At 32.9% G+C, this 16588-nt stretch overlaps 1 protein-coding gene across 5 annotated transcripts in view; it reads right to left on the bottom strand.

The window, feature by feature from the left end:
- The window catches only part of VPS54 (VPS54 subunit of GARP complex), a 94030-nt gene that overhangs the window by 32784 nt on the left and 44658 nt on the right, over nt 1-16588 (bottom strand). For all 5 annotated transcript variants that reach the window (XM_061168777.1, XM_061168773.1, XM_061168776.1 and 2 more), the window contains 4 exons: nt 11201-11327; nt 10116-10223; nt 7727-7782; nt 4228-4324 (listed from right to left, as the gene is read on the bottom strand). In XM_061168777.1, the coding sequence (XP_061024760.1) occupies nt 4228-4324; nt 7727-7782; nt 10116-10223; nt 11201-11327 (388 nt within the window). The remainder of the gene's footprint in view (nt 1-4227; nt 4325-7726; nt 7783-10115; nt 10224-11200; nt 11328-16588) is intronic.

Below are 16588 nucleotides of genomic sequence, written 5' to 3' on the forward strand. Positions count from 1 at the left end.
CCCCAACAACTATTCTATACCTCCCCCATAGGAATACAGCTATGCAAAACTGAGTCCACCTTCCAGCTTCAGGTGTTAGTCCTGCGTATCCCACACAGTATACTCCCAACCTCCTTGCCACAGGATTAGTTCAGAAGTGAGAAGAAAATCCAGACCCAAAGCAAGCAGTGCATAGCATTGTCCTGACCACAGTAACCTAAATCAGCCCAGTGGATTAAAACCAAGGACTTTGATAATTGAAGAAGAAAAAATCTTGTTCTAGGAAGTAGAGTATACAAATGTGGAAGACCTAAAACTGTTATATATAGCCATTTTGCTATAATTAGGTTGGTTACTTTGAAGGTGAAGCCAACAAAGAGGAGGTAGAAGTGAATTAAAACAGAGAAACTAAGCGAGAAAACCATGACCATGTCATAACTGAAGGCTATCCTCGTTTTGGACTATTTTAAATTCCCCAAGCCAATACATTTCTTTTATTGTTTAAATTAGTTTCATTTGAATACTTTGTCCCTTTTAACTGACAACATCTTAGCTAATACAATAAACTTTCCATATACAGTGTATCAGGTGTTCTCTTAGGGGTTCTTCACTGTTTTCACCATACCTACAGTTTTAAAGGTTTGCTGATTATTTTTTTCCAAGACCAGAGCCATTCTTGCTTAAGGATGCCAGAAGATTTTACAATATATAGTAGATTCAACAGTAGGTACGTGATTTATTTTCTGAACTTTCGTATTGCAGCAGTTTACAGTCAAGTTCATGTTTAAAGACCAGAACCGCTAAAATAAATTTTTTCAGTCTTGAGAATAATGAATGAAATAATCTGGTAACCATATTGATAAGTCTTTAAAATGATAGTCCAGAATTATTTGTCCACGTAACAAATTGAAAACTTGAGTTAAAAATTTCTTAAAAAAGAATGTAAGCTTGCATTTAAGGATTATTTTCTTTTTTAGCTATACAAATCATCTTAAACTATGGGGTATAAACAATAAACAAGAATGCTAATAAAAATACAAAATACAATTAATGCCCAGAAATAAACCCATGCACTCATGGTCAATTAATCTACAACAAAGGGCAAAATACAGCAAGAATATACAATGGAGTAAAGACAGTCTCTTCAACAAGTGGTGCTGGGAAAACTGGATAGCTACATGTAAAAGAATGAAACGAGAACACTCTCTAACACCATATTAAAAAAAAACTCAAAATGGATTAAAGAACTAAATGTAAGACCAGATACTGTAAAACTCCTAGAGGAAAACATAGGCAGAACAGTCTTTGACATGTTGTAAATCACAGCGATATTTTTGGGGACCTGTCTCCTAGAGTAATGGAAATAAAAACAAAAATAAACAAATGGGACCTAATTAAACTTAAAAGTTTTTGCACAGCAAAGGAAACCATAAACAAAATGAAAAGACAACCTACGGACTGGGAGAAAATATTTACAAATGATGCAACTGACAAGGGATTAATTTCCAAAATATACAAACAGCTCACACAGGTCAATATCAAAAAAACCCAAACAACCCAATTAAAAAATGGGCAGAAGATCTAAATAGAGGTTTCTCCAAAGAAGACATACAGATGGCCAACAGGCACCAGAAAAGATGCTCAATATCGCTAATTATTAGAGAAATACAAACCAAAACCACAATGAGGTATCACTTTACACCAGTCAGGATGGCCATCATCAAAAAGTCTACAAATAGTAAATGCTGGAGAGAGTGTGGAGAAAAAGGTACCCTCCTACACTGTTGGTGGGAATGTAAATTGGTGCAGCCACTATGGAGAACAGTATGGAAGTTCCTTAAAAAACTAAAAATAGAGTTACCATATAATCCAGCAGTCTCACTCCTGGGCATATATCCGGAGAAAACTCTAATTCGAAGAGATACATGCAACCCAATGTTCATAGGAGTACTATTTACAATAGCCAAGACATGAAAGCAACCTAAATGTCCATCGACAGATGAATGGATAAAGAAGATGTGGTACATATATACAATGGAATATTACTCAGCCGTAAGAAAGAATGAAATAATGTCATTTGCAGCAACATGGATGGACCTAGAGATTATCATACTAAGTGAAGTAAGCCAGAAAGAGAAAGACAAATACCACATACCACATGATATCACTTATACGTAGAATCTAAAAAAACTGATACAAATGAACTTATTTACAAAACAGAAATAGACTCACAGACATAGAAAACAAACTTATGGTTACCAAAGGGGAAAGAGCTGAGGGGGTGGTGGTGGTGCGGTGGCGGGGGGGGGGGATAAATTAGGATTTGGGGGTTAGCAAATACAAACTACTATATATAAAATAGATAAACAGCGGTCCTACTGTATAGCACAGGGAACTATATTCAATGTCCTGTAATAAACTATAATGGAAAAGAATATGAAAAAGAATATATATATATGTATAACTGAATCACTTTGCTGTATACCAGAAACTAACACAACATTATAAATCAACTATAGTTCAATTAAAAAAATGTAATACCTCTTTTTGTAGAAAACTTAGGAAAAACAGAAAAGAATGAATCACAAATTTAAATTATACATAATCCTACCACCTAAAGATAACCACTAAAAAGACAAGCTGTCTCTTTGGTCTATGGAGATGAAGAGGTAAAAAAATCTTTCTAACACAGCTAAGAGCAGACTATATATTTAAGTAGGTCTCTGTCTTGCTTTTTAACTTAATGTTATAATGTATGCATTTTCTTCAATCATTAAAAATCCTTGCCTGCATGATATTCCATGATAGTGAATATACCAGGCATAACTTATTTTACCATTCCTCTATTGTTAGACATCATGGTTCTTTCCAATTTGTAGTTATTTAAAAATTCTTCATTAAAAATGAACAGCTGTAATTAACATTATTTTTCAGCGAAATCATGCCCTCAAGGAACCACAAACTTTTTCAAAGAAAAAAGTACTATATTTAAAGATTAAACATCATCTTCAAAGATGTTTTACAACAGTATTAGTTTAAGTGGCCTAAATGTGAAAATAAGAAGCTACAATTAGGACAAATCACTGTTCCCATATTGTACATACATCAAATAATAATTTGGCTTAGTTTAACTGATATAGAACCTAAAAGTAAGATAGCTACTTAAAAATTACTGGCAAAAAGTTGGCCCGTTCTAACTATGCAATGTAGGAGTTCTATATATCCAGAAATGTGTGTGATAAGGTCATGGTAGGAATATAAGAAAAAGTGAAAACAAGGCCTCGTTACTGTGCAATCCATGGATAAAGGTTTGCTATCTATCTCTATCAATGGATAGGATCAACATTTTGGTAGGAGTCTGAATTAAGTATAGTGAATCACATTTTATAAACTTTTCTCACTCTGACTGGAAAGCTTATGTATGTGACTTAGAGCATGTCAATGTCAATAAGGAAGTCATATCATAGATAAGTACCAAAGTCCCCCAGATCATTTTTAACATGAAACTCAGGAGATGCCAGGGATGTTAACTAGGACATAAATACAATATTGACACCTGATAATTCAAAGAATATCACATTTCACAAACAGCCTGTTATACTCAGTAATTCCTAATGACTGTCTCATTAAAACACAGTTATGACATGTTGGTAATCCCAACCAACATGTATTAGAGTCTGTGACATTTTTTCTTCTGAAAAATGCTGTGTAGCATGTGTTCTTTTCCTTATAATGACTGGATTAAAATTAAGTTGTTTGACCAAAGGGACAAAGTAATTAAATGCAATGCATGATACATGAATGGATTCCGGATTGAAAAATGAAAAAAAACCCTGCAATAAAGAACATTAGTAGAGCAATTTAAATATGAACCATATGTTAAAAAATACCATTATATCAACATTAAATTCCTAGAAAAATTAAGTGGTTTGGGATAGATTTTTGAGTGTTTCACAATATTGTAATTCTAGATAATCTACAGAGATTCAAGCATCACAAAATCACAAAAGGAAATATTATTGTATAATATTTAATGCCAAGTAAACATCATATTTCTTTTAAAATAAAACATATCGTCCAAAATTATAAAAAGGTACCAAAATACTCTGAAGCACTTCAAATCTAATTTAAAACCCTTTAGAAAAATTACAGAAACAAAGAAATTTTGTTTTATTCTAATTTTCATATCTAGAAAGATGACTTAACTTTAGGGATATTCTGGACAAACTGATAATCACATAAGCTTACCTTAACTCTCTGTAGGAAAATTGTAAACTTAGAGAAAATATCCTTTAGCAGATCAAACCACTGAAGAAAATTCAACATTCTCATCTGATCTGCAAGCCTAGAAAAAAAAATTCAAACAAAAATAATGACTGTCTTCAGGCCAACATGGTATTATCTACAAATTGGAGGAAACTACACTAAATACTAGCAACAAGAGAATAATAAAACGCAATTTAATCTAGATACCTAGCTAAAATTGTAAAATTGAGATGAAGATGTCAATTACTAAGCAACTTCTCCTTGTTTAAACATCTCTAAGACTAGTCAAGTACACTGACTTATGAATGTTATCATGTAGTAATTCCATGTGAACATGCTTCGTGACCATTTGATGAAAAAGCATAGAAAAATAAACTAATTTTGGTTAAATATGGAAAAGATATATTCTGGAATAAAAATAGAAACATAACATCTCCCTTAATAAATGAGCCTCTTCAATAAGTGGTGCTGGGAAAACTGGCAGCTACATGTAAAAGAATGAAATTAGAACACTCCGTAACACCATACACAAAAATAAACTCAAAATGGATTAAAGACCTAAATGTAAGGCCAGACACTATCAAACTCTTAGAGGAAAACATAGGCAGAACACTCTATGACATAAATCACAGCAAGATCCTTTTTGACCCACCTCCTAGAGAAATGGAAATAAAAACAAAAATAAACAAATGGGACCTAATGAAACTTAAAAGCTTTTGCACAGCAAAGGAAACCATAAACAAGACGAAAAGACAGCCCTCAGAATGGGAGAAAATATCGGCAAATGAAGTAACTGACAAAGGATTAATCTCCAAAATTTACAAGCAGCTCATGCAGCTCAATATCAAAAAAACAAACAACCCAATCCAAAAATGGGCAGAAGACCTAAAGAGACGTTTCTCCAAAGAAGATATACAGATTGCCAACAAACACATGAAAGAATGCTCAACATCATTAATCATTAGAGAAATGCAAATCAAAACTACAATGTGATACCATCTCACACCGGTCAGAATGGCCATCATCAAAAAATGTACAAACAAACGTATGGACACTGAGGGGGGAAAACTGCGGTGGGGTGGGGATGGTGGTGTGCCGAATTGGGCAATTGGGATTGACGTGTATACAGTGATGTGTATAAAATTTGATGACTGATTAAAAAAAAAAAAAAAAAAAAGAAGGAAAAAATCTACAGACAATAAATGCTGGACAGGGTGTGGAGAAAAGGGAACCCTCATACACTGTTGGTGGGAATGTAAATTGATACAGCCACTATGGAGAACAGTATGGAGGTTCCTTAAAAAACTAAAAATAGAACTACCATACGACCCAGCAATCCCACTACTGGGCATATACCCTGAGAAAACCATAATTCAAAAACAGTCATGTACCACAATGTTCATTGCAGCTCTATTTACGATAGCCAGGACATGGAAGCAACCTAAGTATCCATCAACAGATGAATGGATAAAGAAGATGTGGCACATACATACAATGGAATATTACTCAGCCATAAAAAGAAACGAAATTGAGTTATTTGTAGTGAGGTGAATGGACCTAGAGTCTGTCATACAGAGTGAAGTCAGAAAGAGAAAAACAAATACCGTATGCTAACACATATATATGGAATCTAAAAAAAAAAAAAAATGGTCATGAAGAACCAAGGGGCAAGACAGGAATAAAGACGCAGGCCTACTAGAGAATGGACTTGAGGACACCGGGAGGGGGAAGGGTAAGCTGGGACAAAGTGAGAGAGTGGTAGTGTATATGTGGACATATATACACTACCAAATGTAAAATAGATAGCTAGTGGGAAGCAGTTGCATAGCACAGGGAGATCAGCTCGGTGCTTTGTGACCAGCTAGAAGGGTGGGAGAGGAAGGGTGGGAGAGGGAGGGTGGGAGGGAGGGAGACGCAAGAGGGAAGAGATACGGGGATATATGTATATGTATAACTGATTCACTTTGTTATAAAGCAGAAACTAACACACCATTATAAAGCAATTATACTCCAATAAAAATGTTAAAAAAATAAAAATAGAAACATAACATCTCCCCTAATAAACTTAATAACCTACTGTTCTAACTACAAACTAAAAAGTACTCTTCCATATATGAAGGATCATGTGGCATGGTGGCTAAGAGCATGGGCTCTTAAGCCACAATGCCTTGGTTCAAGTTCCAGCCCTGCCACTTACTAGTTGTGTGACTCTGGACAAATGACTTAACTCCTCCATGATCTAATTTTCTCATTTTAAATGGGTAGAACCTACCTTATATGGTAGCTGTGAATATAAACTGAGCTAATACGAAGTACTCAGAACAATGCACAGTGCTATGTAAGTATTAGCCAATATCATATTAGCTACATATATATTATATATATACTAAATATTACAATACATAATAGTACAGCCAATATTTTTATAACTGACATCAATCAACTTTAAGATTAAAAATTAATAAAAAATAGAATTCCATAAAGATATTTTAGAGTACTACAATGACTTATTACTCCAAATTTTTAATTAACGCTGCTACACCTAGGACTTTATTCTCAAAAGATACTCCTATACACTTGCGATATAGGATGTTCTCTAAGTTGAGAAAATTCCCTAGGGAAGAAAAATATTAAAAATAACTGACTCTCCATGTATATAGGGCTTTTAGCAAAGGTCCAGTAACTAAATTTTTCCAACTACTAGTGATCCCTGCATTATTAGGATTGCTTCAACTAATTCTGAAATTGAGCTTTCACTAGGTAATAGTGTGGAAATTAAAACTCCACAATCCTCATTCTATGAGTTTGGCCCAGAGAAGTTTTACAGTTGTCCATATTACTATTCATATCTTAGACCAATTAATAAAGTTTAGATACCTATATGAACAAGAAATTCATAGTCATAAAATATTTATCACTATTCTCCTTAAAATAAGAATAGTTATTTCAAGGGGAAAACAAAAAATTACAGACATGACAATTCAAAATCATGTACTCAAACTTCTCAAAACTAACTGGGTTTTAATTATATAGCTAAATAATTTAAATTTAACACTGCTATTCCTCTTCAATTTCCACCCTCCATATGACGTTGTATCCTCTCCACCCTCTCTCTGTCCTGGGAGGCTGACCTGCTGGGCTTGGCCAGTGAGGAGCCCTTACAAAAGACTGAAAGGAGGAAAGGTGTTAATAGTCCGTCTCCATCCCTGAGGGGTTACCTCAGGATGACTGCCTCCCTCCACTGAAGATCACTTCAACTACTACAAGACTTTTTTTTTTCAGCTACTTACATCTTCTTCTCCTTCTGAATTCATTAACTGCTCTCTTTCTTTGTCCCTTAAAGGTACTGCACTATCACTTGTGATTTTCCTACACTCTGCCCACACCTTAGCAAATAATTCCTGAACTAAATCCTCCTTAGATTATTCTAATGCGTTATCTTTTCCCTGACTGGTAACCCCAACTTAATATTTATACTTACTTCAAAACAACATCTGTGTCTATGTCTTCTATTTGTGAAACTTTATTAATCACACACTGCAAAATTTAAGAAAAAAAATTTGATTAACGTCTTTAGAACTGTAAGTACTACATGTTCATTTGTATATTAATAAGGGCCTCAATGACTATAATTATTTGACCAAACTTCTCCTGTCTCTTACACCTCAAGGTGTTTAAAAAACTGCAGCATTACCTTTACCCTATTAAATAATTATTCCAGGGTATGCTTGAACTGTATTAATCACAATTTCCTACTATTTAAAACTGTTCACACACAAATACACACACAACACACACAAACACACACGCACACACACAAAACCCCCATAGAACTATAATACTTGGGACATGGTATAAGCCCCATACTAAAATTCCAAAAGAAATTCATTTTGGAGGTCACACTTCCTTGCAACACGTGCAACAGTTTAAGGTTTTAAAAAATAAATGCTCAGACTTTAGAAGTCTAGGAATTAAAACACAGCAGTTTTTAAAAACTGTTTAAAAGTATAATATACATACAGAAAACTGTACAAATTACGTTTATAGCTCAATATTTTTTTTACAAATGGAGTGCACCTATTTAACCAGAACTCAGATTATGAAATTGAATATTACCAGTAAGCCCCTCCTGCTCCCCTCCTGGTCACTACTTCCTCCCAAAAGACATTACTATCCTGATTTCTAACACCACAGATTAATTTTGCCCGTGTTTGAATTTTACGTAAGCGGAATCATACAGTGTGTGTACTCTTCCGTGTCTGGCTTCTTTGGCTCTACCTTATGTATGTGAATATCCATGTTGTTCCATGTAGTTTATTCATTCTCATTGCTGTATAGTATCCAATGATGTAAATATGCTATAATTCTATTTATCTTTTTTACTGATGATAAAATTTGAGTTTTCCTGGTTTTTTATTACAAATATGCTGCCATGGAATGCTTATGCTGTCTTTGGTGAGCCTAGGTATGAATTTCTGTTGGGTAAATTACCTAGAAGTAGAATTGCTAAGCTATAATATACATGTATATTTAGTGCTAGTTATCAACAATTTTTGGAAGTGGTAGTGATAATTTTAAAATATGGTGTTTTAGTCAGTGTTTGAAAGAGGTAAAAGACGGGGTGATTGTAACCTTTTTCTTGCTTGTTTTATTTAAACATTAAAAACTATGAAATGTACATTCAACCTAATGATGATCAATTAAGCCTAAGAAATTCATTCAAAATTGTTCTTTTTCATATACAGAAAAACTAAAGTTCAGAGAATGAGATTTATCTGAATAGAAAAAGTCAAAACAAAAATCAGGGAAGTGTATACATATAGCTGATTCACTTTGTTGTACAGTGGAAACTAACACAACATTGTAAAGCAATTGTCCTCTAATAAAGATGTAAAAAAAAAAAAACTGCTTATGGAAAATAATTGTATCTCATGAAATATAGCAGCAACTTAAATTTCACATCTTTAAAACTGAAATAACCTTAAAATGTATATCTACTTTCGAATGAGTAGATGACAAATACTGAAACTTTGATAGCATTGTAGGTGGTAAGCTTTTTCTTTTAATTTCTAAAAGTAATGCAGATGTAAAATGTCTGACAATTCCACTTTATCACTTTATGCCAATTGTGTTGTAATAAATACCAATTAGCTTGGGAAAAAAATCAGGGAAGACTAAAAAAAAAAATAGATTTTAGTTTACAATTATAATTTCTTAGAGATCAGAGTAAGAAGAAATGCTGGTGAAAGTATATACTATTGGTAAAATCTTTTTAGAAAAAAAGCAATTCAGCTCTATGTATCAAACAATTTAAAAATACTTTTCACTCTCTGACCAATAGTTCCACTTCAGGAAACAGTTATAAGAAAAATAGTCTTAAATATGAGAAACCAAACAAACAAGACTTTATACCAAAGCATACCAAAGATGTTTGTCACAGTGCTCTTTATAGTACCGAAATGAAAATGACCTAAATATTTAACACAGAGGAAAGGTTAAACAGGTTTAACTAACATAATGTTGATGGAATTTTATACAACCATTAAAAGTGATATTTCTGAAGGCTTATGAGCAAATGCTTATGTTATGATTCAAACGGAAATATATATACAATTCAAAATTATATATACAGTATGAGAGCACCAATGAAAAACACCAGTAACAACTTATGCTTAGAAATATTCTTAAAGTGATAATCTTTTTGACTGGTAGGGCTATGTTTTTCTTTCTTCTATTTTTCTATATTTAAAATTTTTTAATAAATGAGAAAATATTACTATGATACTGCATGTATTATTACAGGATCATGTAAAAATAAACTTCACAAAAGATTCTAGACCAAAATATATCAAATAAAAAAGTATAATTACCTGTTTAATGATATTCTTTGCTGTAATAATCATTTCTTCACTATATATTTCTAAAAAGTTAAGTTTTCTTTGTTTTAAAAGTCCAAATACAAGAGATACTAGTCTTTCCTGTGAAAATAAAAGAAGGGTATACAATGTCAAAATTCAAATACAAAATAATCTCACTTAGAGGTAGAAATAATCAACGTCAAGGGTTTTATTGTTTGACCCTCAAATCTCTATCCTCCTTATGGTATTTTCTAAAAGCCTTAAGAACCCCTTTCCATAGCAATCTTGTCATCAGATTTTTGGAGTCATTATTCTAAAACAGGTAAATCCTAACCTACTATAGTGGCTCAAATGAAGCTGGTTTGGGGACAAAACAATATGAGTACATTCTGGTCTAGTTTCAGTAAGTAGCTAGAAAGTATTCTTCTCAAACCCTGATGACCAATAAATACTCTATGAGCCTGGTGCTTTCTAATTACTGGTCTAGAAGACTGGAATGATGACCTGGATTATTTGTGGAGCATTAACTGCTAACATTTACAAAAATCTCTTTAACTACTTAGGCTGCTATCAGGGCTTTTTGGATTCTTTACAAGTTCTTGGCAATAATCAGCATTGAGAAGTTACTAGATAAGTTACCAAATATGATATATTTGTATATGCATATGCATAAAACATGTTCAAAATAGGTGCTCAGTGAATGTGAATGACTGATAAGTTACCATATAATAATGATCACTTTTTATAAAAGACACACTCCAATACATGCATATACATGGATATAAGTTAATTCAACCTATATCTACATCCTATATCTATATTTGGAACTTGGGTAGTAAGCCATATAAAGACTTCATTTTAACTCCCATTTCTAATTAAGCTATACACTTATTTATTCTCTAATTTCACAGGATAATAAACAATTATGTGCTTCCTAAAGTCACACAGTTAGTGAAAGATTTCATAGGTCTCACAGGCTTGATATTGAAGATAATTTTGCTCACTATAACCTGAGGAGAATGTGTTCTAAACTAAGGCTGTTAGGAAATAACACTAAGCAATGACATCAATTTCATTCTATAGTTCAAAAGACATACCTCTTCTAAAATTTGACAGTCATCTTCCAATGGTCTATTTAAGTCACTGTGAGAATAAGTAGAAAATTCTGCAATCATCATTTTATCTATCAGTTTTTCTAATTCACAAAGCTGTGATCCCAAATGCCTACAAAGGAAGAGGGAAATGTTACTTACATTTATTAAAAACCCAGATTTACTCCACGATCAAGGGAACCCGTCAGCAAAACTTTTCTAGCTGACAGTACTTGTGCAACAAGGTGATGTTTTAGTAAAATGGAGTCTTTCAACTTAACAAAAATAACTGCGACAGTTTCACGTCATCTCCCAAATTCTATTTTTCTCTGTATATCTTTAACCTCCAAACAGTTAAATATACTATAGGAAACTTGGTTCTAGAAAACTTCATGACTGCTTTTTAGTCTGCTTTTCACAGACAAAATACTCAGATATTCTAAGTCCTTTCCTCATTAACCACTTACTGAATATAAATGTCAGTAGCTCCCCAGCCATTCATGTATGCAATAAATACAAGTGCTTACTATGCACCAGGCCCTGTTCTGGGTACCTATAAATATCTGAAGGACTATAGCAGAGACTGACTCAGCTCAACCTCTGTCAGGATCAGTTTGAGTTACTGTGCAATATCCCTCAGGCCATTAAAGTCATTAGAACACACGAGTGAAGATCTAAAGTCACTGAGCTATAATCTATCCATGGAACTTCTTCTCATGAAGTATGATGTTCCTTTTTAGTCCACCTCTTCAGCACCTGCAGATCCTGGCTAGGGTGAAAGTGAGCAGGACTCTAACTTTGGCAGAGTTGTGGGGGTGGTGAGGGCAAGTATTACTAAAGAGATTTGGAACCTTTTCCTTAGAAAAAGCAAGTACTGTCCAAGTGACAAGAGTGGTCCCAGGTAGTTAATCCCTGCTCTGAAGGGCACTAAGGATGAATACCGTCATATCCAAAGGGATTTTTGCCACACAATCTAATAGTTTCATAAAAACAATGGGTTGAAGAAACCTAGGTAATCTAGTTGAAACCAAGGCATTTCAAAAATTAAGTGAAATTTATCTTAAATGTAAACATTTATAATTAATTATAAAAACATTTTAAAAGTTTATGCTACATTTACTTGAAAAACAAGCCCTTAATGTTAGCAACTGTCTTTACTATGACCAGATATAGCACATTAAAAAAAATTAAAGCATGTGACCTTTTAGACAGATCCGTTGTTCTTCCTTATGAACAACAACAATATGGTAAGTATGCAGTGATACTTTTAGAAAAAATCTGATAAGTGAAATAACATAAATTTGCTTTTTGCAATATGAAAATTATATTTCTCACAGCTAGTTAGAAGTCTAATAAGGTTCTCATAAATGGTGACAACATCTCACAATAAACTAATTTATAACATATCCACTCTTACAAACTAAAACACTGCCATAAAAGGAATTTGGCAGTGTCTTGCAAAATTACATAGGCAATTAGCCTTTGACCTAGGAATCTCACTTCTCAGAATCCATCTCAAAGATACACTGGTAAATGACAAAAGAACATACATTCATTGCAGCACTGTTGGTAATTGCAAAGGAATGGAAACAACCCAAATGCTGACCAATAGAAGACTAGTTAAATATATCATAATAGACCCTATACACTTTTAAAAGAATTGAGGAATACCAATTAATATACTATATACTGCTACAGAGCAGTTTCTCAACTACTACCCCCCTACAAAGTCTTTTCAGACATTTTTATTCCTAATCACTCCCCATGAAGTTTTAATATCACAGATATACTGTACCGTGGCCTTTGGAGGGCCACAAACCATTGTAAAATCCAAGAATTTTTTTCACCCTTCAAGAACAAACTTTTCCCCCCGTTGGGTGATATCCCCCATTGAGAATGCATACTGTAGCATGATCTACAGGGTATATACTGTAAGGTAAAAACCGCAAGGTGGAGAAAAGTATGTACAGTATGCTAATGCTTATCTAAGATGAGGGACAGACAGAGAGATGGATAAATAAACATAAACTAAAACTTTTTAAAATGACTTATAGGAGTAGGTACAGAGGAAGAGAACCAAGATAGAAGTTAAATTTCTCTGAATATCTTTTGTTTTATAGGTTTGACTTTGGAACGATGTAACTACTTAACATAGTTGTAGAACAATATTACATTTAAAAACAGCAATCCTTGAATATCAAAAGCAAGTGAAACAAATGAACTTAACTATGTATCAAAGTACAGGCAAATCTACACAAACAGGAATTATTGCAAGTGACTTTAAAACACAGTAATTTATCCATTCATACCACAAGGGATATACCTTAAGAAAAAGAGGGAAAATTATTTTCTAGCTCTGCCCACTAAAAAGGCCTAGAGATCATGACCAATCCAGTAGCAAGGAACACCTCTGATACCTAGATTGTAATTTCTAAATACCATTTCCTACTAAAAGAAACTAGGGTTCCTTAGAGAAATGGCAGTTTACAAATATGGAGCAGAAAATGTATAATATGAATATCCTGTCATAACACGAAGAAAACCATTAATGACTACTCATAGAATCAAAAGGACTTGAGGAGGTTCCTACAAAAGATAGGACAATATGAACATCGATTAAAAAAAAAACTTAATACTTCAAATATATATAAATCCATGTGCTTATAAAACATTTGGAAGATGCTACATTTTTCAATTCATTATTTTAAAAACTGCTAAATAAAGGAAAAGAACCTAGACTTTATCTTGCCTATCCTTGTAAGAACTGTCCTTCAAAATTATCAAATAATTGTTATGGAGAAATATGGCTTTATAGAAATATTCCATTAATAAATGAATAAGGAAGTTTAGAATTAGAATATCACGATTTGCAACCCATAATGAGATGATAAATCTAGGCAATGATCACCAAATGGCTGCTAATTTCATGAAAAGAGAGACAACCAGATATATGCCTCTTGGCTGAAATACACCTATTAGGTACTCTTAACAAAAAGAAAAACTTAAATCTGATCAAGGCTTTAAATCTAACTACCAGTTTATAGAAAATACAAGCAAAAGGAAAACACACTAAACATGGGGATGCAGTTGGCAAAATCCAGACTGTGAGAAGCACTACAAAGACAACTCAATTTCTCCAATAAATATTTTGAAAGGGAGAAAATGAGAAGAATGGAGAACTATATATCAAAAGACATTTGAAATACATCAACCAATTGGAATATACAGTTGTTATTATTTGGATCCTGTTTCAACAAATACACTGTGAAAAGAATTTTGAGAGAAATAGGAAAATCTGAACACTGACTAGCTATTTGAAACTATGAATGATATTCGAGTTATGTTTTTAAAGATCCTTATCTTTCAGAGATACATAACGAAATACTTATGGATGAAATGAAATGATGTTTTGGATTTGTTTCAAAATAATCCAGGAGTAGGGGGAGGCATATAGAGAAAACCAAGTTGGCTATGAGTTGATAACTCACAGGTGATATGCAATTTATCCAGCTTCATATAACTCTCTTCATAATATTTCCTCTATTTTTTTTGTACGTTTCAGTTTTCAATAAGTTTTAAAAAGCAGTAATAGGGTAGGATATGAATCCACACATAAGTTTAACATTGCTTTGTTCTCAGTTAATTGATTTTTATAAAGATCAAAAATTCCTTTTAAATGCAGACTAGAGGTTAACACTCAAGTCTGTGTTACCTTCAGGTACATATAGTCTTCAGCAAATCCCAACAAAGAATTATGGTAGGAAGTCCATAGGACTGTATCTACTGATGTTTGGGCATCAAAGTAATAAAACTCTATCATTTCAGCCTAATAACTTAAATGTGAGGTTCTATTTAACTTCAGATATTGTCAAAAATAACTGAGTAGCTTCATTTTTATGCATCTTAAGTAATTTTAAAGTCTGACAAATATAATAAAGAAGAGCAGATATGAATCTCAATACTAACATCAAATAGTATTTATTATGTACTCACAGGTATATGATAACATATATAAAAAGATTTGTCTAAGCAAATCCCTAAATAAAATTTCTAGAATTAGTGTTTTATAGGATTTACCTATTCATCCTTGCTCTGTTTTTAAAATATTTTTGACTACTTTAACAATAGATGCAGTTATACTGGCCTGTATATTATTATTAACCTTACCAAAAATATTTAATAGATAAATCTGCTAACAGTTCATTTTAAAAGTATGTATCCTAATAATCACATATAATACTTTACAGTAGTGAAAGAAATCTGCTGAAATGACAGACAAATAACTAAAAATCACTTTCTGAAAAAGTACATAGGCTCATATATCCAGCTAAACAAATTGGAGCAATTCTAATACTTTCTACTTTAATATGCCTCAATTTGTACATGAATTCAGGTCTTCTACTAAGCTGTGGGTTCACTACAATGACCTCTGTGTTGCTTTTATCACAGAAACTTACATATCAATAAACCCTACAGTAATACTAGTTTCATCAAATAGCAGAAAATCTGTTGTTTTGGCTTCACCTCAGAGCACACAATGTGGATGTTTTCATATCATGTTTTCAAGATCTAAATTATGGGAGATTATATAGGAGCAAAGAAGATGTTAAATACCTTTTAATACTTCCAATAATAAAAATCCCTTAAGGTGGCCTCTGATCAATGAAATCATAATAAGCTGGAACCTATAATTAACTCTGAATGTTTTCCACATTTTCTTTCAAAAAGAAGAAGAAGAAGGCGGCGTACGACTAGAAAAACTAGTTTCATTAATTTTTAACCTAAAATCTATTACTATGGTAGATTCCTAGCTCAGCAAACCTCTAACTCAGTTGCCCACAGTTTAACATCTATTGCACTAGAAAATTAGCACTGACGTTCAGAGTGATCTATTTGAGGTCCTACAAAACCTCAATCAAATATATTAAAAAGTATATATAACTCTTGGGTCCGATGAGATCTGGGTTGAATCTTGACTACTGTTTTATAACTTCCTGTATGACTTGGAGCAAGTTATCTAAGATTTTCAATGCTCCAGTTTCCTTATCTATTAAAATGGGGATAAAACTATCTATCTCATAGAGGGGTTTTTTTGGAGTGGGGAGGGGGATCAAATAATATATGCAATATTCTTAGCACTGGTACAGAATACCACAGTATTCAAAAAATGTTCTTAGGTTTTGTAGTGGTGGTAGTAGTAGAGTAATGGTGGCAGTAAGTAATAAAGAAAAAATTTAACAGTGGTGAAAACTGAAGTTTCTACATAAACCTTTACAGTAAGAAACAGCAAATAACAACATTATATCCCTGAATTTCAAGGTAACTGAATATTTTCTATATGAAACCTGCAAGGTATCAAGGTTCAAATATATTTTCATATATATTATATTTTAT

This window comes from Eubalaena glacialis, chromosome 14, assembly GCF_028564815.1.
Source record: "Eubalaena glacialis isolate mEubGla1 chromosome 14, mEubGla1.1.hap2.+ XY, whole genome shotgun sequence".
Taxonomy (NCBI): Eukaryota; Metazoa; Chordata; class Mammalia; order Artiodactyla; family Balaenidae; genus Eubalaena; species Eubalaena glacialis.